General features: G+C 48.9%; 1 protein-coding gene across 2 annotated transcripts in view; it reads right to left on the bottom strand.

Annotated features, from left to right (window-relative positions):
- NOS1 (nitric oxide synthase 1) overlaps positions 1-23,842 on the bottom strand; it is an 833,905-nt gene that overhangs the window by 184,101 nt on the left and 625,962 nt on the right. For both annotated transcript variants that reach the window (XM_069619207.1, XM_069619208.1), the window contains exon 8: positions 21,745-21,886. In XM_069619207.1, the coding sequence (XP_069475308.1) occupies positions 21,745-21,886 (142 nt within the window). The remainder of the gene's footprint in view (positions 1-21,744; positions 21,887-23,842) is intronic.

Raw genomic sequence — 23,842 nt, 5'->3', positions numbered from 1 at the left:
CACTTGGAGGGACACAGAAATCTATTTCTCTTCAATCCTGCCTAGAAGAAAATGGCAGGGGGCCAGCAGTTACAAGGCAGTGGGCATTTCCAGAAGGAAATTGAACAGGGGGTTAGAGAAATTCTGCTTAGCCAAGGGCCTGGGGTTTATAAAACACCCATCTATAACATTGGGGGACCCCGACCTTTTCCACAAGGACGGCACCCAACTATCAGAACAGGGCATGGAACATTTCTTTAGAGAAATCTCCTCCACCTTAGCGGCCAGGGGCTGCAAATAAGCAAACTTTTGGGGGCACACGGACAGCCGGGAACCTGCCCGTTGCGTGGCGGCACGGGCCAGAGGGGGGTACCTCTGGACCCAGTGCCCAAAAGGATGATATTTTTATGATTACGTGTATTGTTTATGTTCCAATAACCATACTTGTATCAATAAAAACCTACGGCCTTTTATTGCCAACACTTGACCAAATTGTTGTGGTTAATCTTTCATGGGAAGAGGGGAGGCAAGGGCTGTAAGGCATGGCACACATTCCACATAACATATGTATGGCTGCTGCATATGGGTTCAACAGTTATGGGTAATGCCGCCGGGCCGCCGAAGGCGAGACCAGGTAACTGATGTTACATGGCAGCAGGCCTGTGAGAGGGACAGCAGCCCCCCTCCAGGGTCAGTGCCCCTCTCTGCCGCTCAGATAAGGGAGACTTCAGCAGGGTCTGGCGCATCAAAGCGCAGGAAGGGTGAGGTAATAAATACCTCATCCTTCCAGGAGAATATATGGGTGTGATGCACCCTGGAGACCCTAGATACTTAGGCAGGGTGGTTAAGGGGGATCCCCCCCGGGGGCGGAGGGGGCCACTCAGTCAGCTGCAGGCTGGCCTGGGGGGGCTGGTGCAAAGCTCCCCACACATTACAAAGACTCAGGGCCTCTCTGGGGCTTATATAATGAGCTGCTAGCAGCTCCTAAAACACAAACTGTTTGTCGAGCCTGCACGGCGACCCAAACAGTACAGGGAAGTTCGCTGTTGACTCAGCGTCTTCCCGCTCTTTTTCTTTGCCACGAAAACCCTCCCACCACAGAAAAAGGGGAGAAGAACAACGGAAAGAAACTCAGGACACCGTACGGTGGCCACAACAAGTCGTGGGACAAGAAAGGCGGCACGGGCCAGAGGGGGTTACCTCTGGACCCGGTACCCAAAAGGATGATATTATTATGATTATGTGTATTGTTTATGTTCCCATAACCATACTTGTATCAATAAAAACCTATGGCCTTTTATTGCCAACACTTGACCAAATTGTTGTGGTTAATCTTTCATGGGAAGAGGGGGGGCAAGGGCTGTAAGGCATGACGCACATTCCACACAACAACATATGTATGGCTGCTGCATATGGGTGCAACAGTTATATGCAACCACTGATTACAGACCTCTGAAAATCCAGAACTGTGCAAACTGGCGCATCCTTCCCGCCAAAATTGTTTCGATGCCAAACGATTTCCAATGGAAATACTCTGCTGCATTCTTTTACTGTTCCCATCACTCATTTTGACAGGAAATCTGGCAAGTTAGATTGGGTGTTGATCCCCATTTTGGAGGACCACAGAGCTCCATTTTTTACTTGGGCTGTGTTGCCGAGCACTCACGGGTTAAGGAGTGCTGCCCCCACCGTTGTGGGGGCGGAGTTAATGACACGGCGGGAGGAGGAAAGGGAAACGGGAATTATGGGGGAAGGCGCGGTTAGCGCCGGTTAGAGGTTGTATCTTAATAATAAAGGAAGCAAGGTCCAATCTCCGTGTGTGCGCGTCCTCCTTCGCAAGGCCTCTCCGAGGCAACACTGGCGACGAGGCTTCTCCTCGTGCGCCCACGGAGTCCTCCGCAGCGATCCGCTGCTCCTCCTTTGGCTTTCCGCCATCCGACGCGCTGCGAGCGCACGCAAGCAATCAACTGCTCCTCCTTTGTGGTTTTCACCCGACGCGCTGCGAGCGCACGCAGGCAATCACCCGCTCCTCCTTTGTGGCCTTCCGCCTCTCGCCACGCCGCGAGTGCACACGAGGCCTCCTCCTCTGGCAGTCCGCCAAATTCCTGGGCCTCCTCCTCTGGCAGTCCGCCAAATTCTCTCGCTCTGAACGCCCGGGCCTTCCTCCTCCTGCATTCCGGCGGCCCACACAAGTGGAAGCCCTCTTCTCGGCCGGAACGCCCTGGGCCTCCTCCTCTGGCAGTCCGCCAAATTCTCTCGCTCTGAACGCCCGGGCCTTCCTCCTCCTGCATTCCGGCGGCCCACACAAGTGGAAGCCCTCTTCCTCCTCGCAGTACTTCACCAACTCGCCCAAATACCTCCAGACCTCATCCTTTCCTATCCGGACATCCTTCCTTCTCAACACCTCCAGAAAGTCAAGAAGGTCGTCGGTGGATCAAAGGAGCCCGCGGGACCGCCACACGCGGGGAAGCGTTTGGACACCTGCTGCGACACACTACACGCCGGAGGCCGGTGAGTCCGCTACCCAACTAAAACACTAAACACATATTGTGTCCGGCATCATGAGCACGCCAGCCTCCGCGTCAGGGTCCAACCCAGGATCGCCTACGCCGGCCTACGCAGTGCAGCCGATTCAACTGCGGCTACCACCCCCTTTCACCATGACCCCACAAGCCACGAAAGGACCCAGATGGACTGATTGGATGGAAGATTTCCAACATTACGTCAGGGGATCTGGGGATGGAAATTCCCCCAACATCAGAGACATCTTCCTTAATCTGGTGGGAGGCGAGATAAAGACTGTGGTCAAGACTATCCCTGCAGCTGAACAGAACACTTTCAAGGACTTAATAAAGGCCCTAGACAAACTCCTCATCATAGAAGTCAATCGCGACTAAGTCAATCGCGACTACGAACGCTACCTTTTCAACAAGTGCACCCAAATGCCACAGGAAACAGTTGATGAATTCATAACCCGCCTGAGAGTAAAGGGTGCTAATTGTCAATTTGACGCATTTTCTCTGGAAGAAGCCATAAGATTAAGGGTCATAGAAGGCTGCCTATCCCCTGCCCTCAAGAAACAGCTCTTGAAGAAACCCCTCTCCATCAAGGAAGTGAGCGAGCTCGCTCGCATACATGAGAGGGTCGATGCTCAAGCCACATCCATGGCCAGTCCGAACAACCCCAAACACGACGCTGCGGAACTGATCGCAACCATGCAACCATCTCGTCCAGGCGACAGGGGGTCACAGCCATACAGAACCCAAAACGTCCAAACACCCCGCCTACAGAGACAATGCTATCGGTGTGGGATGTCTTTTCCGCACGCAGGATCGTGCCCTGCTCTGTCTCAACGATGCACAAACTGCGGAAGAGAAGGCCACTTCCACTCGGTATGCAGGGAAGGCATACCATTTCCTCCTGCGAGACCCCAAACGCCAGCCAGGACGTTGGTCCGTCCGCCACCTCCTAGACACTTTCAACCCCGATATTACCAACAAAGCCAAGGACAGAGGCGATACGTCAGAGCCATTGACGAATACCACATGCCGGGATTCCCGCCACAGCCAGAGCAGACTGATCGGACCAAATACTTCACCGATGAATATGACCATCCACCAGAAGTATATGGGCCTGAACCTCTCTACCAGGAGGCGCAGGGAGCTGCATATGATATGTACGACTCATACGACCAAGATGAGTTTGTCAACCTCATACTCGAAACTGAAGAGGCCAGAGAAGCCCCGAAGATCCCCATCAAAATGGGGAACAGACAATTCCAGTTCATGATTGACTCCGGCGCCACCGTCAACATTATGGGCGAACAGGACTATGCCATGCTACCGGACCCACCTGCACTCCAACAGTCCCGCTCAAGGATATTTCAGTGGGGTGCCACCACCCCCCTACCGACAGTAGGATGTTTCACACAACGTTTTCTCCTGAATGGCCGGAAAGTAGACACAACAATACACATCATCCGGTCACTTGCTAGAAGCCGATGCCTGCTCAGTTATCACACGGCGTCCCGTTTGGGTCTAATAGAAATACACGTGAAGGCGGGAGACTCCATCACTGCAACCTCCGAGGACATGAACGCGAAAGATACGGTTGGCGCCATCGCATGCTACCAGAGGCAGAACCTGGTCACACAGGCCGACATCACGAGAGACTTCCCCAACCTCTGCAGAGGGCTGGGCAAACTCAAGGCCCCCCCCATCCGACTACACATTGACACGTCAGTGAGGCCAGTACCGCAACACCCCCGGAGAGTGGGTTTCCACCTACAAGTGGCAGTATCAGACGCACTCCAACAACTATTGTCCGATGGCATCATTGAACCAGCCACAGGCCCGACACCATGGGTCTCCCCACTCGTGGTGATACCAAAAGAAGGAGGAAAAATCCATTTGTGTGTGGACATGAGGGTGGCAAACACGGCCATTCAGCGCGAGAGGCACCCGGGCCCCTGCATCGAGGACATGATCGTACAACTGAACAACGCCCAGATGTTCTCCAAACTCGACCTCAACCAGGGATACCATCAGCTGGAGCTGCATCCGGAATCCAGACCCATCACGACATTCGCGACCCATGACGGCCTATACAGATATCGGCGCCTAAATTTCGGCATCTCATCAGCCGCGGAAATTTTCCAGGAGGCCATCCGGCAGGTGATCAGACCAATCAAAGGCACACTGAATTACAGTGACGACATCCTCGTCTTCGGTTCGTCGAAGGAGGCTCACGACAAGGCCCTGCTCGCTACGTGCGCAGCACTCCAAGAAGCAGGCCTCACCCTCAATATTGCAAAATGCCGTTTCAGCAAGACCAAACTCAAATTTTTTGGACACATCTTTTCCAGCGAGGGTATGCTGCCGGATCCTGATAAGGTGGACACCATCACCAAACTGGAGGAACCACGACAGGTTGCCGACGTCCGCTCATTTCTTGGCATGGCTGGCTACTGTGCGCGGTATATACTGCACTACGCGTCCCTCACCGATCCTCTACGGAAACTTCTCCAGAAAGATACAATGTTTGAATGGACTCCTGCATGCTTCCAGGCTTTCTCCGACATCAAGCGGGCCCTGATGGAAGCACACCGCCTGGCATACTTCAATCCCGCATGGCACACTGAAATCGTGCTGGACGCGAGCCCGGTGGGCCTTGGCGCCATCCTAGCCCAAACTAGTGGGGCGGACATCCACCCGAGACACGTCGTCGCATACGCGAGCAGAGCCCTGTCCACCCCAGAACTAGCCTACTCCCAGGCGGAAAAAGAGAGCTTAGCCGCCGTCTGGGCGTGTGAACATTTCCATGACTTCATCATTGGAAAGAAGTTCACTTTAATAACGGACCACCAAGCCCTGCTCTCGCTGTTTGGCAACCCGCGCACCAAGATGCCTCCAAGAATTGAGCGCTGGGGAATCCGTTTACAGGAATATGACTATGACATCATACATCGTCCCGGGGGCGACCTCAACCCCGCTGACTACCTGTCACGTCACCCAGTGGGGGCCCCACTGACCCGTGAGGGAGACATCACCTACGTACAATACATAGCGTCGAACTCACTACCACCGGCGTTGTCCCTGGAGAGAGTGGCTGCCGCATCCGCTGCTGACCCCACCATGGCACTCGCCATCAGCCTCACAGTGTCCAGCAAATGGAGAGATCACCATAGAGCAACGCTGGCACACCCAGGAGCGTGCAAACAGGAAATTGAAAGACTGGCCAGGGTACACAGCGAATTGGCCGTCAAGGACAACGACATCCTCCTCAGAGGGTGCAAAATCGTCATCCCCGCCACGCTCAGGAATGAAGTGGTGATCACGGCCCATGAGGGTCACAGAGGAGCAGAAAACACCAAGAGGCAGCTGAGGCGCCATGTTTGGTTCCCGTTCCTGGACGCGGCAGTGGAAGAATGGGTAAAAAACTGCCACGCCTGTCAGTGCACCGCCCCCGCGGAACATCCACCCCCGCTACAACACACACAGATACCCGAACGGCCATGGGAACGTGTAGCCATGGACTTCTATGGACCCACGGAAGAGGGTGACTACCTCCTGCTCATAATAGATGAACACTCACGTTTCCCAATAGTCAAAACGGTCTCCACCACCGCATTCCCCCAAGTAGCAGCGGCGATAGAAGAAGTGTTCAGCGAGTGGGGGATCCCCAAGACAGTCAAATCCGACAATGGGCCCCCGTTCAGTGGCCATGAATTCGGAACACTAGCAGAACATCTAGGGTTTGTACACACGAAGATAACTCCTTGCCACCCTCAAGCAAATGGGATGGCTGAATGATTCATGGCATCAATCAAAAAAACGAGACAAAGAGCCAGAGTAGAAGGGGTCGACCCACACCAGGCGCTGTGCCGACTCCTACGGGACTACAGAAACACCCCTCACGAAGCCACCAACAAGACACCCGCCGAGCTCATGTTTCGCTACAAAGTACGAACCCGCATACCGTACAACCCAGCCGATGAGGAGCCGCTTGACATGGACGTGCTCCGAAAGGATGCAGAAGCCAAGGAGAGAGCGAGACGAGAGACAGATGCCCGCCGTCATGCAGTGATGCAAGACTTCCACATTGGAGATGAAGTACTCGTCCAGCAACCGACACCCAGAAAGACAGATCCGCGGTTCGCTCCAAGCCCCATGAGAGTAACCGCAGTGAAAGGCACGATGGTGACGGCCGAGGACCAAAGCCGAGCTGTCACCAGGAACTGTCAACAATTCAGACACTACTCCAGACGAGAAGGAACAGAGCCGCTATATCGGTCGGCCTCTCCAGAGCCCCGAGAGCCGCAGGACGATTTGTGGGTCCCACCAGGAGGAGACCCAGGAGGGACAAGCAGAGAAGTGAGGACCACGGAACTGCAAGAGACAGGTGATCAAGAGGAGAGGCCACGGAGAACCGTAAGAAAGCCTACGAGACTTGTTGAAGAATGTTGATCTCGATGTTTGAATATATTGTTCGGGGGTGATGTTGCCGAGCACTCACGGGTTAAGGAGTGCTGCCCCCACCGTTGTGGGGGCGGAGTTAATGACACGGCGGGAGGAGGAAAGGGAAACGGGAATTATGGGGGAAGGCGCGGTTAGCGCCGGTTAGAGGTTGTATCTTAATAATAAAGGAAGCAAGGTCCAATCTCCGTGTGTGCGCGTCCTCCTTCGCAAGGCTTCTCCGAGGCAACAGGCTGCCAGCAGTATTTCTGGCCAGGACAAATCCTCCATTTATTGGAGGTAAAATGGAGGTCAAACTAGGGTGACCAGATTTTCAAAATTAAAAAAGAAAAACTAGGAAAGAGCAGCGAATTCCGGACAGGGCAGTCATGGCAAAAACGACATTTCTGGTCACCCTAGGCCAAAACTTCAGCAAAGTGCCTCCACGTCACCTCCAAACTCTGGATATAGTTCTACCGTAAATAACTGTCACTTTATTGTTTTATTCGAGATGGGGCCTAATCAGTCCTTGCTCACTTGCTGTTGTAAGTGAACGATACCAGAAGCTTGCTGTATTTTCTCCGTGGCAGTGGCCGTGCTGTTCGGCTGCTCGCAGTTTGTCGTGTGACAGATGGACTCTGATGTCAGAGCGCCCTGTTCACGCTGGTGCACTGCCACGCGCTCACGCAAACGCGGATATTTAAACTGCTTCTGATGGGTGCATCCTGTTGCTCCGAGCTGCGCGCGCTACCAGCATGTTTCATAGTCCCAGTGCGCCGATATGTCAAATTAAATAATTAGGTCTCGGAAATATTTCCAGCAATAATTGAGGCGGGAGTTGTGTATAAATATGCAAAACAATCTTAGTCATGCAGCTACACACAGCCTGTATGTACATTTAGCAATACATACACCCGCTAAACGGCCTACTCCATCTGTGCTGCTGGAAGAGATTACCCGCCTCCACGCTGCACTGTGGGGGGGGGGGGAGGAGGTCGTGGTGGGAGGGGAGAGATAGTACTGTCTTGCCTGCACCTGCATTTCAAGACCTCTTGGTTCAGTCTGCTTTACGGCAGCATAAAGGAAGTCTGATGATTTACATAAGTTCAAACCAGGCTAAGCGCTGGGAGGTCATAGGAGGGACATGTGAGAGGTTTTCTACAATGGTAAACGTGTTCACATCAAAGATGGAGTTTCCCCTGTGTGGGGCGGATAATCAGTCATCAGGAAGGGAGAAAGCGTGCATCACTTGTACATGTAACAATGTATACGATTATAGGAGCGATACAAAAGGTTAGACGGCGCATACCAGGAACCACAATGCACAGTGTGCTGTATTAAAATAAGAGGAGACTGAGAAATGTTCCTCAGAACTGCTAAAACTCAGCCTGTGCTTTCATCATTAAAACATACTTCATAAAAAGTAAAGGACGTGATAATATCCAATGATGTGTTAATCATAATTACCACCACATCTTTTTGAACATACATAAATCAGAGGTGGATGCATTTTGACCCCCACGGTCCTTCATTGTGGCAGAGTCCAAAGAACATACACAAGATATATACACATTACAGCATACTCAAAGGACGGAGCGTGTGTGGGAAGGCAGCCTTTGATGCTGACCAAGAATGAGCTCATGCTCCAAGGTGGTGGTCTCACACCCAACGAGGAGGTTATGCTAGAAGGCCATTATCACACCCAGTGACGGGTGCTGTACTCCAAAGTGTGGGTCTCACACTCATTAAATGAGTCAACAGTCCCTGGTGTGGGTCTCACATCGAATACGTGAAGCTGTGCTCCAAGATGTTGGTCTTACAATAAATGAAGAGGCTGTGCTCTTAGCTGCAGCCCCCTTCCTTGACAGACCTTGGTTCAGGCCACTGAAGGATGGATTTGGTCTTTCTAGAAGCCATCTGGACTCCTCCCTCCAAGAGGATGAATCCAAGGTAGGAGGCCGTAGATGACTCAAAGACACACTTTTCTGGTACATAGGTACATATACCAAACCTAGCCTCCTTAAGGTTTGGTAATTGACAGGTAGGCAAAATTAGTGGAACTGATAAGACAGACTGAGGAGGATCAGGGAACAAGGAAGGAAAGGAGGCTGAAGAAGGTAGGATGTAGTAGGTAGCAGCAGAGGCAGACGAATGCTGGCAAGGATGCGGAAAGCCGAGGAAAACAGAGGAGGAAGGCAAGGTGAGGAGCTGTGGCAGTACGAAATGACATCTGATGGGGGAGCGTGGAGCGACAAGCCGGAGCTGGCCAGCAGGAGGCAACAGGAAGAAAAAGCAAGAAGGCTAGGAGAACAAAACTCCAATAGCATCTTACCAGAGAAACACAGGGGGCTGCAAGGCTCCGATCGAGGGACAGAACGCTGTGACAAGCGCGAGGCGGCCATTTTGCAGGAACACTAGACCGCTGAGGTTCGTTATTGCGTGAACATGATGGAACTAGCAGCGCCACCAGCGTCTCCACAAACCCCAATACCTAGTCATGACAGTTTCACACTCAGAGACTGATGCAGTGCTCCAAGGTGTGAGTCTCACACCCAATGAGTGTGGCTGTGTCTTGAAGTGTGGGTCTCTGAGCCACTGTCCCTCACCCAGTGTGGGTCTCAAATCAAACAAGGACTTCTTGCTACAGGAACCGTGCTCACAGAAAATAAGTCAGGCTGTGTGCCAAGGTGTGGGCGTAATACTTATTGAGATGCTCGAAGGAACAGTCCCACAACCAGTCACTGTAGATGTTTATGGTTGATGGTGGCACCATATAAAACACCATAAAATATACAATGAGTTTGGCTGTGCTTAAAGGCCTTTCTCTCATGCCCAATGAGTGAGACTGTGCTCCATGGTAAAGGTCCAATGAGTGAGGCTATGTTTCCTTGGGGGATGCTGCTCAGAGCCAGTGTGCGCAACCTGTGATGTCTGTAGTAGCAGCTAGTCTAGAAGGAGTCAGATGGCAACTGGAAGAATTCCCTGCAAACCATTGCTCCCAAGAGGCTGGTTGGATGTGCGCAAAGTCAGTGCTATGCCAGGCTCGCCACTATCCTTAGTATTACAAGCATGACATTACGGCAGTTCCAGAACAATCTCCAGTAGTTGGCAAGTAGGTTATGTAACAATCCGGTCAGCTATTGAGAACTTTAGTCACGTACTGGAACACCAGATACAAAATCACAGACACATCGCAGACAGCCAAAGAGGGGATCTGGACACATAACAGCCTTTGCGGTATCCCGGTGGTAATTGTGCCGGGATACTGCCAACAGCGTTACCGCTACATTGTCTGCCGCAATTTGCTCCGGATCCTGAGTAGTGGGAAGGCTGTAAATCCCCATTTTGTTAAGAGTCCATAGGACTCTATGTGGCTTTTCAGTGCTATTACCGGTAATATCACCGAAAATGGGCAAAAAACTGGAGATTTACCTCCAGCTCAAAGCTGGAGGTAAATCTCCAGATTTCCGCCCAAACTCGGGATTGGGCGGAGCGGTAATAGCATTACCGCCGCATTTTTGCTGCTCAGCCCAACCCCTGCTGAGGCCCACAGTGTTTGCACTGTCCCATGGCACCGCTTTCATTTATAAAGGAATGTGTTGCTTGAATTCCATATAAAATGAGAATATGTTCGATTCTATATCATTCTTCTGTCCATTGATAATTCTGAGGGATTACAGTTTCTCCAGCCCACCCTGCATTCTCTGCTCATGGACAGACTAGGAATGAGAGTAGTTTTAAGAGTTTCAGGTTCTCTTTAGGCACCATGATGGAAAGAAGGTTACCAGATGACTCCACGTCATCAGGACACAATGTCGCAGTCCTGGGATTTCTTTCCCCATCAATTTAATTCGGAGATTTACAGTCTTGGGTCACTTTAGTTAGGTAAAAGTGGCTTAAGTAAGACTAAGATAACAGCAAAGCACCAGACTCAAAAAAGGTGTCACCGGTGACGGGAAGTCATTTGGTAACCTTATATAAACCTAATGAGGTGGGGGAGTGTGGGGATCCTGTACCTTTTCCTTAACTGCCTCTGTGCTCTCAGAATCAGGCTACAGGCGGGGTGGGTCAGGGGTGTTCTAATTGAAACCAGGATGTTGTTCCTGTGGGCGGGGTCATAACACGAGAATGCCTGTTCCTTATAAGCCGATACTATTGCATTGGAGTACAGATAGGGAGGTATAGCATGTGAGGGGGGACACACTGCCTGCAGGTGTTGTTTGGTTATGTGTCCACTATTGACTGCCCATGGTCATGCTGATCTCTATGGCCATTCCCACCCAGTCCCTGCCCGCCCAAAACACTGCCTCATGGGAACTCTTTGATTGCGCATTATTCAAGCCTTACCATCAAACTTTGCTCTGGAAGTGCTTGCCAGGTTTTCTTAGAGCAGCCTTCAGAGTTAATGACTTCATTGGAGTTGTAAACCCACTAACGACGTCATAAAAACATGTCTAGCCATGTCTGCCTTCAGCCACTCCATTTAAAAGCACTCTGTGTCCAAGTCCTGTTAATAACAGGCATTGGCAAAGCCAACGGTTTTGGCTTGTGTATAAGAATCTGGCATTTCCCAGGCACTGATATTAGATGACTATGTACTCCTACCATTTTGCACCTTCTACCATCAATGGCCAATTACTACCACTATGGCAGTGCCTGGCAAGTTCCTTCCCATGCCTACATATAACATCCCCGCTGTTGCTTTTGCCAATGCTTGTTTTTCTTCTTATGTGCTTACTTGGTCTGATGCCTGGAGAAGGTATGGAGAGGTAAGCGTCTTTGTGTTAATGGCCTTGCGTGTGATTCATGCTGTAATTGTGTAACAGCAGTCTGTCTGACATGGAAGACAGTGATTACATGCCAGTGATGACATGTTTTAGGGTTGGAGCGATATGGCCACTTTCTTTGGTTCTCGCGATTAAGGGTGCTGCAGCAAGCTGAATTGCCTTTAGGGGAGTTGGGTGTTAGGTAGCGAGCCCAGCGTGGATGGCATGGGTACTGTCGAGATGTGAAATCAAAGGGCCTACTGTGGCCCAGACGTTTGAGTGACAGTTGTGAGAAATCTCTCAGCTCAACCATGTCGCCTGGGATGATTGATTTGTTTTTGCATGCATTTCATCCATATCTGTGTGTGGGCTGCTTTTGAACATGCTGACTGTGCAATGTGACACAGCCTGTGGCATTGGTCTTGAGTGATGGCTATGATTCTGTGACGAATCAACTTCCGGGGCATCAGTGGTTCAGGGATGAATATCGGATTCTAATTCATCAATCAACCCCACACCTCCAGTGCACCAGAAGGAATCCAAACAGATTGGAATACAAGTGAATTATAAGACCTCCTTGTCCAATTTTGGTAACGTGAACCGAACGGCAGGCTTATCTCTGTAAGGTCGTGGATCGTTGGTTAGTTGCAACACAGCAAAAATACAATTATTACCCAATGATAAAAGGGACTGTCCAGTCAAGGTTGTATACAAATATCTACTTTATTATTCCAACAGACAGTTCTAGCACACTACAATTACAACCCACCCTGTAAAGGAACACAGAGGACAGTCAGTTTCACGAAGGAAAGGGATGCACTCTGGATACTGACAGGAGGGTAGTTGGTAAAGCAATCAGTCTTACTGTTCAAGGTTAATTGGATTCAACACCAAAGGGGAAAAGGGTCGTAATTGTCTCTAGGGTGCTTCAGAGAAGGAGGGGGGGGCAGAACCACAATGTACCTGATGCTGAAGAAGTTTTTGGTGCTCGACAGCGTTGAGGCGGTTCCAGGGCACTTTGCAGCCCGTGAGACAGAGTTAGTGGCGGGAGACAGCTGCGGGTCCCAGGCAGCAGGCAGTTCGGCAAGCAAGGCTGAATGGACATCTGCAGGCTGTCCGGCACAGAGGCTCGGGGCCAAGAATCGTTGTCTCTGTGCTCGTTGGCGGATCTGGAATGCTGGTTGAGGCGTCTCGGATGGCTCTGGTGACTGCAGCATGACATTCAGCGGTGAAGCTGGATGCGTTTCGAGGACTAGACTGTCTCGAAATTGTCCTTAAAAAGATGGACGCTGGATGATTCTTGTGTGGAATTTCTCCTAGCTTCTTCGCATGGCTCGTTTCCTTTCAAGGCGGACGGCCCAAAGCTCAGGAGGGTGTTAGCAGGCAACGGCCATGTCCTTTGTCCAGAGACTCTGCAGCACTTCCCACCTAGGTAGTTGCTGTCAGAACCTAGCAGGGCACGCTGTGTGCTGGGTGGGTACTGGGTCTGGGGCTGCTGGACGGGTCCTCTAAGTCCGGTATCTCCCTCTGTTCCCTGGGAGATGTTTAGGGGAGGGAACTTGCTTCCCTCTTGGAACTCCTGGCTTTCCTTCACTGGTGGAAGATGTAAAGTAGACCATACCTTCAGCTCCGGTCCAAATGATTCCTTCTTCTTACTCCTTAGTCTTCAGATGATCTGATCAGTGAGGGGCTCAGCCATCATTTAAAGCCAAACGGGCCCCAGGGATTGGTGTAGGCCAAGTTTAACTTAAGTGAGACAATCCTGGGTCTCCACCAACAATTTTCAGTGATGCTTCAGGTCAGAATCCGAGTGATTGGCACACAAGGGAAGGATGACAACATATACTTCTAAGTCCCACCCATCTTCCTTACTTCTGTACATCAAAGTGTCTCCCTAATTAACTGAGCCCCATGAGGCACTTGATCACAACATGGGCCTCCTTTGAAGTAGGGGGTTGCAGGTAGACCTTTGTCTCCTAAAATGTACATACTTCCCTGCTCTGAAAGGAGTGGTTCCAGACAAGACATTCACTGCCCTTTCATACCAAGGAGGGGTGTTCGTACCAAGTTGACACATTGCATTACAAAGAGGTGTTGGCGTCTGGTCTCCATTGTAACTTCCTGCACCCAGGCTTTCCCTGAGGCCTGCTAATTAACATTCTTCAGTATTTGCCACCACCAGCAAGGTTTTACAATGGAGATGCAAATCCATGGGGCCTTGAAATTCTAATCAGGCTACCAACGGCCAAAGGTTTTTTATGTACCCACAGCTGTCAGGTGTCAGCTACACATGACAGGGGAGGGCGGCGCTGGTAAGCGGTGTCCTCCCAGAGTACATGACTATTTTTCTGCTGTTCGGTGAGTGTGGAAAATATGTGCGGAAATGGCCCCACATATTTTCGGAGGTTGATCCCCCATCATTTATTCTTTTAAACAAACCAAAAAAAAAACAGGCGAGTGCACTTTTCCCATGCGGATGGTTGAATCCCTCACAGATTCTGAACTTATTTCTTTCGAGAAAAAAACACAGCAAGACAATGCTAGGGACTGTCTACTTTTCTGTTATTTTCTTAACAAGGCTGTCTTTGCCTCTGTGGATCTTTTCCAAGACCCACTGGGTGGCGTTTGACTGAGCTTAATGTTAATGGGAGTGATACACATTTGAAGAAACAAAGGATACACATTTTGTGTCACTGTATTGCTTGAAGTAACACATGCTATGGTTTTTTGGATCACTGATTCCTAAGCTCCCCTCTATTATTTGTACCTCTTCACATACTGGTAAACACATTCATGTCACTGTGCACTAAGAGATGTCCAATAGAGCAACAGCCCACATAAGAATTTGCCCTTGGACTTCATACACAACATCCCTCATAGATTCTGGTAGATTGCTGCTCATGGGTCAAAATAGGTCTGGAGTCCCAAACGCCTTAATAAGCCTTAACTACGCTTGGCCAGGATGGGTAACAATATACTTAAAGAACATATTCCTCAGAGTGGAGAAGATCAAAGTGGACATTATAAAGACAACATCTAAAACAAATTAAAATAATTATTTATACTATGCTTCATGCCGGACTCCAGCCTCTAGGCACGGGACCGGATATTGTACCCATGATGCTCTCTGAAGCCTTCTTCATAAGACGAGCGCGTTGCCCCTAAGCAACCCTACTGGCCCAAGATTCAATGTGATGTTTGCAGCTTCCACCAGACCATCTCCACGGGGCAAGGAAGCCTCGGCAGCATCAGTGGATCAAAAGGAACTCCCAGCCTGATCGAATGATGCTGCCGTGGCTCAGATGCAGCGCATAAGCAGAAGCGGCAGTAACAGCAGTTCTCGGGCTTCATCAATCTTCTAACTAGAAGTCGGCAGCGAGGAACATGGAAAGTGTCCATGGTTTTGGACAGCTCAGGGGGACTCTGGTCTTGGAACTGCACACACTCCTGGAAGCCATTCTTCATTAAAGTCATCAAAATGTTAATTACTCTGTTGGTAGGAGAAGCCCTTTCTTTACAAAACAACCAAGGGAATCCCTTGTCTAGCCAGGGGAGAAACCTTGAGCCAATATATATGTTGCCACACACAGCATTGATTACCAATTAGTAGGCTCTAGCATGAACCCCATCCAATCATCCATAGCAGAGTCTCTGACCACCCACTGCATCAGCAGCGATAAAGAAAAGACTCTGGGCCTCATTAGGAGTTTGGCAGTGCAGGAAAAAATTGGAGGTAATTCCGTTTACCTCAATTTTTCCCGCACCAACAAACTACAGGTTTAGCGGCGTTACCTCTGGTGGAATTACCAGATGATAATACTGCTTATTTTTGGAGGTAAAGTGGAGGAGTTACACTCTGGGCCGCATCACGAGTTGGGCAGAATCCCGACGGTAATACAGCCGGGATACCGCCTAACTTTAATTGAGTTACCGTGACCCGGTCCGGCGCTATTAGCGTCCCATCATGGGTTGGGCGGTAATGGTAAATCCCCATTCTCCATTGGGTCCTCTGGACCCAATGGGGCTAGGGGTGCTATTAGCACCAGCAGTAATAGCGCTGGCACTAGTAGTGTCAAAAATGGGGAGCTAAATGGGGAGCTAAATGGGATTTTCACCTCCAGCAAAAAACTGGAGTTAACAGTCCAGCCCTTAATTGCAGCGTTAACAGTGTTACTGCCGTATTTAAGTGCTACCGCCCAACTCGTGATGAGGCCCTTTACCTCAAAAAAATTGGTGGTATTAACCAAGTGCGGGAATGGTAATACCGTTTGGTGGTATCACTGCGGTATAACCACCGAGATACCACCAAACTCGTAATGAGCGCTTATGTGTCTAGCATTGGCTGAACAGCACCAGTGAAAGATTAAGTCAGTGACAACCAAGGACACGTCCTCCAAAACGGTTTTCGGCACCAGAGAAACAAGGTTTGGAAAAATGTAAACAAGGAAAATCAACAGGAGGTCGCCAGGTGGGAACTTAATTTTGATGTAAAACTAATAGAAGACCTAATAAGGAGCGCCTCATCATCAAAGGCAGCGGGCCCAAACGGGCTAACTTATCAGGTTCTGAAGTCTAACGTTAACACCTGGGCGACACTTCTCGATACCCTTTATAGGGAAATACTAGAGTCAAAATGCTTCCCTCCTTCTTGGAAACAAGCAATCATAATACCTTTCTTTAAATGAGGGGACAGATCACAGCCCGAAAATTATAGGCCCATCGCCCTCTTGGACATCGAGAGTAAGATATTCATGCGGATACTCTTATTAGAGCTAGAGGATTGGGCCAAATCAAGCAACATCATCTCCAAATTCCAAACAGGCTTCAGGCGAGGAATATCTACAACACCCTGAGCCTATTAGAAGAACATACAAGGAAATTTGGAGAGGGTCCGCTTTTTGGAGCCTGGGTAGATCTCTCTAAAGCATTTGACCTGGTAAAAAGGGAGTTATTGTGGGCACAATTGAGAGGGTGGGGCCTCCCAAACAAGTTCCTGGTGATTCTAATTGAGCTCCACAAAAACACCACGCTCATGGTAAGATTAGATGAGGCTGGTCATCTCTCTAGTACAATCAATGTGGAGCAAGGTGTGTGACATGGTTGTATGGGAGCCCCATTTTTCTTCAACCTATACCTTTCAGATCTGGGAGATTTTCTACAAAAATGGACCATGGCAAGTCCCAAACTCAACTCAAACTCTGAAGGAGAGGCTATTACAAGGGTAGACAAATTAGTCTATCTGGGTTACACTATGTTTGCCTACCCAACAGTAAGTAAAGTGGAACTTGAAATCAGATCTAAAGCTGATAAAGCTATACCTCAGATGAAAAAGATCTTCTTTTAGCTTTGTACATTTTCAATCAAACCATTAATAAAGTTTTATAATGCCAAAGTAATTCCTGTGATATTGTGTGGGTTGGAGGCTCAACCAAAGCTCTGGGAGTTGGATTGGCAACAGGTGGAGGGTCACACCTGGAAGAGCTCGTTGGGACTGCACAGCTGTTTGCCCATTCAGGTATTAAGTTTTGAGTTTGGTCTAAAATCCTTGCAGCAACAGGTCACTTGGAGATTGTTATCTCTCTTCAGGCTAATAATAATTCCACAAAAAGAATCTCTTTACAAAGATGTTAATCATCATTTCCAAAAGGACAGCTCGAAGATTCTCCATGATTTGGCTATAAAAGCTAAAAGAAATCTGGAAGGTGCTGATTCAACAGTAATAACCCTGAAAGAGAATCTATTGAAAGCAAAGAAAGAACTGGAAACAATGGACTGGATCAAAACAGGACTGGAAAAGAGGCTGGTAAAACCGAAGAATGGCTTCCTAGTAGTGGAAATAAAATTGGCAGATTTGCCCAATTATCTGCTAAAACATCCTTGTAGTGAATGAAGATACGTTTTCCTTAGAGCCCGCCAACATCTAATTCATACAGGCGAGATCCTAAGCATTAGAGGCCAAAGTCAGAACATCATATCGTTTTGTAAAATCTGTGTAACCCAAAATAAGCAAAACCTGCACCACTTACTCATAGAATGCAAAGGAACTTGGGAGACTAGAGTCCTCTATTTTGGGAAATTTGTGCACAAAATGGACTGCTTGCAATCAGAGAGTTTTTGGAATCGCCTGATCTCGGGGCATAACACCACCCTGACGATAGCAGTAGGCCAGGTCCTTTCAAGGCTAGGTTTGGCCCATCCAAGCACTGGGCAATCTGGGATCAATGCCTCCACAATTATTACGGCTTAACATAGCTGTAGTAATTAACAATCTAGTATGGGGTGCAGGTTTTTGGGGAAATTAAGGTTTTCTATTTTTCCTCTTTTCCCTTTGCTTTTTAGGTCTTTTATTTTCTTTTTCTCTTCCTCTTTTTTCTCTTTTGATTTATTGTTTTTAGGCTTGTCTTGTATTGCGTTGAAATGTTTTGTGAGTTAATTGTATTTTAACTGTGGCAAATATGTAAAATGTTGATTTATTTTTATAGTTTGTAAAGATCTATTAGATCCAAATAAAAAAAAAATAGAAAAAAAAGGTTAGGCTAAAGGGCCATGAAGACCACCTCTAAGGTCTGAGTCAGGGAGAATGGGGAGAAGGAATACATGTGGGGAGGAGTGCAGCATCCCATCACTACACCGTTCCCACCTACCACCCCTCTTGCCTGTCTCTGTGTTTCAATAGCGTGCACACGCTTTTGCTTAATACCTCCCAAATATATTTAAGAACATCCTTGGCTTCTTCCACTTATGATATGATATGATATGGCATTTGTAAAGCGCCTATACACAAGTGTTTCAAGGCGCGACGAGGCAGGGGGGGAACAAGGGGAAGACAGACAACGATCCTACTAGGCCAGGTGACATTCAGATCGCGCAAGTGCAAGGGTAAAGGGGAAGGGAAAAGTGCAGGGGGAAAGGGAGAGGGGAAGTGCAGTACAGTGTTAGTAGAATACAAGATAAATAATAAGGGCCCGCTGGTGGCAAGTGCAAGGTAAGTGCAGACAAGTGCTGGGAGGGGGGGCTCTAGGGATACAGAGACAGTCCCGCAGTGCAGGGGTTGCCAGCGGGGCAATGCAGGGAAGAGTGGCTGGGCCAAGGACCGAGATCAGTGAGTGCCCAGTTGCAGATTCAGTGCAGTTTCAGTGATTTTAGCAGGGGAGAGGGGGAGAGAAAGCAGAGGCAAAGAGGAAGGTTTTGAGGTGCTTCCGGAACCGGAGATCGTTCTCCTCAAGTTTCAGGGAGGCAGGGAGGCAGTTCCAGAGGGAGGACCCTGCTGCAGAGAGAGATCTACCCCCAACTCGTTGCTTGGAGAAGCGGCTGACCATGCGGGAGTTGGAGGCAGATGAGCGAAGATCTCGAGAAGGAAGATATTTAGGTAGAGAGAGTTGAAGGTATTTTGGCCCAAGGCCCCAGAAGGCCTTGTGGACAATGCAGAGGGTTTTGAACTTAATACTTGCAGCCACTGGGAGCCAGTGTAGTGATTTCAGTCCTGGAGATATACGGTCCTTGGGCTTGAGGCCAAGGACAAGTCTCGCAGTCCTGTTCTGGATGAGCTGTAAAGGGCAGAGAGTAGAGGCAGGCAGATTTAGATAGAGGCTGTTACAGTATTCCAGCTTCGAGAGAACCAGGGCTCTAGAGACAGTGAGCGTCTGGGGGAAGGAGAGGAAAGGAAGGATACCTCTGAGGAGGTGTAGCTGGTAGTGTGACTTCTTAGAGAGGTCAGATATGTGAGGAGAGAAAGAGAGTGTGGAGTCGAAGATGACCCCAAGGTTTTTTGCCTTGCAGGTAGGAGCAGGAAGGGGGCCAAGAGAGGCCGGCCAGAGAGCTGCAGGGAAGGAGGGAGTGGGTGTGCCGATGAGTAGAATCTCAGTCGTACTGGCATTAAGGCAGAGGTCATGGATAGCAGAAGGACAGTCAGAGATGAGGGAAGGGGAAGAGGAGGCCGAGGGTAGCCTGAAAATGAGCTGGGTATCATCCGCATAGCACTTAACATTGGGGCAGAGAGCGGCGATGCGGTAGGCAAGAAGTGCCAGATACTGGTTGAACAGCCAGGGAGAGAGGTTAGACCCCTGGGGCACACCACGGGTAGAGAAAAGATGTCAGAGTGGAAGGACCCCAGTTGGACCTGGGAGGGTCAATTGGAGAGGAAAGAGGTCAGCCACGCCAGAGCCTGACCAGTGATACCCAGGTTATCACGGAGACGGTTGAGCAGGATGGTATGGTTGACAGTATCAAAGGTAGAAGAGAGATCAAGCAAAATGAGAACACATGGGGTGTTAGAGTCAAGGTTGGAGAGCAGGTCCTCACGGATGATCAGGAGAGCAGTTTCCGTGCTTCTGGCAGCTCTGAAGCCAGACTGATGGTCATGAAGACTACCAACAGATTCAGCATGGAGATTAAGCTGGGAGATGGCCAGTTTCTCCAGGAGCTTGCCCAGGAAGGGAGTGATAGAGATTGGGCGATAGTTAGCCGGGCAAGAGGGGTCGGAAGAGGGTTTCTTTAGAAGGGGGTGCACAAGGGAGTGCTTGAGGGGGGATGGGAAGACTCCAGAGGCGAAGAAGTGATTGCAGAAGTCAGCCAGGGCAGGAGCCAAGGAGTCGATGTGGTCCTTGATAGTTTTAGAGGAACAGGGGTGGACCTGTTTTGACGAGACTTTCATAGATCAGACTTGTCTTGAAACCTCATCAGCAGAAAAAAGGGGAAATGCAGAGAAGGAGGGAGGAGGGGTGGCTACAGAAGGGCCAGAGGAAGACCAGGGAACAGAGGTGGGGAGGTGATAGGAAGAGAGTGAGACAGGATGTCCTGAGTTTTTGAGATGAAGTCAGAGGCCAGTGCCGTGCAGAGGGCCTGGGAGGGGACAGGAGAGGTAGAGACTGCAGCAGGGTTGGACAGCTCCTTGCAGATTTTAACGAGTTCGGCCGAGTTGTTAGATGCCGCAGAGATGCGGGCTTGGAAAAGGGCTCTCTTCTTGGTGAGAACAGAGAGCCAGTATTGCCTTTGGAGCAGGCAGCAGGCCAGTTTGTCAGAGGATGAACATGAAGCACGCCATTTCCTCTCTGCCACCCTGCACTTGTGTTTAAGGGTGACGAAATCCGAGTCATACCAGGAGTTACATTTGGCTTTGGGCTTCTGGCGGATTCTCATGACAGGGGCAAGGATATCAAGAGTATCAGATATAGCAGAGTGTAGAGTGGAGATTTGGCACCTGCGCACCATTCCTGAGCCACAGCAGTGTAGCCTATATACCATAACTGCCACCTATGAGCAAAATGTATGTTTTGTCACTAGGTGGTACTTCAGTGCAATTTATGTGCCAAAACTAATGGTGGTGGGAAAGCACCACTTCGAGGTAAAATTAAAATGAAACATTTGTTACACATTGAACTCTTGTGCCTTATTTGAGTGGACATAATGTAGTGAGATATCCATTATTTCTGAGCTAATGTTCACCAACTCTCCTGCTTACAGTTCAGTCAGGATACCAAGGGAATTGAGATACTGGCACCAAAGAGTGACTCTTCTGTGGCAGGCCACACAATGACCATCTCAGTGTGGAGCTGAAGATTTTTGGATGCAGAAACTCAACACGTGTGATAATGCCCACTAGTCAAAGCAAGGCAAATTCTGAGAAGCATAGGGCGATGCATACATTACGTAAAATCAGAGAATGAATGCTGGGTAAGGTCCCATTTTAGATGACCCCCCATTTCAAGCGAAATGCATCGAGTTGGCTTGCACGATATTTTAGCAGTGCAAACGCTGTCATACTTCCTCCAATTTTTGGCACTTCCCAATGGCCCTTAAAGAGTTTCCAATTTAGAGATGTGCCAGTGGGAAAAGTAGGATGCTGATGGTGTGATTGATGCAATTCACCTCGAATGGCTTCCACTTATAATGGGAAATGACCCAGGACTCCTTGCCCACTGTGCACATTTCACGTTCAATCTCCCGCACGAGGTGGACCCCGATGGAAATGGTCGTTACCAAAAACAAAACCTGTGGGCCCCGTTGTCGGCTATGGCCCCAATCCCTGCCAGTCTGCGCCAGTTTACCTCTGTTAGTTCGACATTGGCTGGGTCCCCCAAGATGCTTCCGTCTGGTTGCTTGTAGCCAGCATAGCGGATAATCTGGGCATTCCAGATCCGGAAGTCATGTTTCCCATCTGTCCTCTGCGGGAATATAGTGATGGCCGACCTGCATTGGAGTAGATGGCTGTTAGAATGGTGCGGAGCAAGTACAGAGAGGTGACTGACAAACAGAAAATGGTGGGAGCAGGAGAATGGTGTCATAGGGGCAATACAAGTTATCCAGGAAATAAATAACCAGTGTATATACATAGCCCCAACTCAAATAAAAGACACACATGTTATTAGCCTTCCAGCATAGTGTGAAATAATACATCATCTTTATTCATTTCCATCTTATTTTGACTCATGACATTATAATGTAAGTCTTTTAAAAGGAATGTCCATTTGCCTGAACCGGGACTTCTGCGAATCCCGCTTTTCAGGGGAAAGAGTAAATAAATGATTAAGTGCCATTGCCGATGCCAAGGGTGAAGACTCACTTGTTTTGGTATCAAAAAGAACTTTCAGGTACTTGCCAATGTTTCATGAGGTTGTCAGTGTACCTCTAGTTCACAGGCCTGGCAGTAGACAGCTGAAATTATACATCTAGTGGCCGGTCAATTTTACACCTGAAGCAGTATCACTAGTGCGTTTATTAGTAGTGAGCTTATGGCCCTTAAATAGGTAGCATATTGTGCAGCAGATGGGATGCAGAATAATTCTTACACCAAATGATCAAACCAACACAGAAAGAAAGCAAAGTCTTTTTTTGCAGTTTTATTATCAATTGTCTAAAACAGGGAGTTACAAGAGACATCAACAGACTCCTCACAGCATAATCTCAGTCGTTCAACTCAACGCATTTCATGAAAAATTACATTTATATAGTGAAAATTCGTCATACGTGATGTCATACTACATGGCAGTCAAAAAAAAAAAAACCTACAATGGATTTTAATAGGCTTAAGGGGAACATCCAAGTATACTTTCTGTAGGGGATCGGGTTGTGATTGAGTCTCTACAGTCAGGTGGACAACTTATGCCCACCCCTAGTGCAAGTCATCTTTGACACTTATTAGATACACAATATATCATTGGCTCTCAAACTAGAAGGCTCTTCAGTATATGGCCTTCTACAATTGGTTGGCATGCTGGTGCCCTTCTGAAACATTCGATTCACTAGCAACACGTAAGCTAGTAACCCAGGTATCAGTAGGTGGACTTGACCGTGTCTCCCTAACCAATTAGCCTAACATCTCTCATCACCCATGTCTTGTGCCATTCAGATTGCCTTTGAACTTGGCCTTGCAAAGTATCCTTGCTCCTGAGAATACATGGGAGTGCAAGCGCACGCTATCTTAAGTCTAGAGCCGCATGCCCACCTTCTACTTCTAGCCATAGTCCAGGAAACCGCAAATCGGCCCATTTTATAGCATTTTAATTGTCTTAAATGAAGAAACTTGGCACTCATGGTGTTCTTTCTTTACACCGGATTCGGCTTCCGACAATTACTGCTTTGAGAATAGATAACCAGTTATTGGCTGCTCCAGCCTTTGACACCAGGCCAGAAAGCCTCTCTGGGTCCTTCCACGATTTCAGCTGCTTTCTAGCTGCGACACAGCTTTCAGCCACCTTCTCCTTGGGCATTGAGCTTACTAAAATTGTGAGGCTGATGTCCAGATTCTATATAATGGCTGGCGGCACAGCATGCAGTATATTCACTACATATAGCTAGCTTCTATGATCACTTGGTCTACTTGCGTTACTGCATCTGTACAGTTATTAAACTGCTTGCATTTTCTGCAATGCTTCTCACACGTGAAATCTTTATTCCCCATATGAACATTTACTCTATTCATTACTTCACCATCAGATTCTATAAGGTACATACATTTTCTTCTTCAGCCAGTCTTCTCAGTGCGTCACACTCTCTTGTGATGTCACCAATTGTCTTTCTCTCATCTTCATATCCCTTCAGGGATTCCCTCCAAGATATGATCATCTCTTTGGGGATACATCAGAAAGGGTTTTCTTAGTGAATACCATTTTTCGAAGACTCTCCGCGGGATTGTCACATTCACTG

Source organism: Ambystoma mexicanum, chromosome 10, assembly GCF_040938575.1.
Source record: "Ambystoma mexicanum isolate Mex_15411 chromosome 10, UKY_AmexF1_1, whole genome shotgun sequence".
In the NCBI taxonomy this organism is placed as follows: Eukaryota; Metazoa; Chordata; class Amphibia; order Caudata; family Ambystomatidae; genus Ambystoma; species Ambystoma mexicanum.
This window is presented reverse-complemented; position numbering and strand designations above follow the sequence as displayed.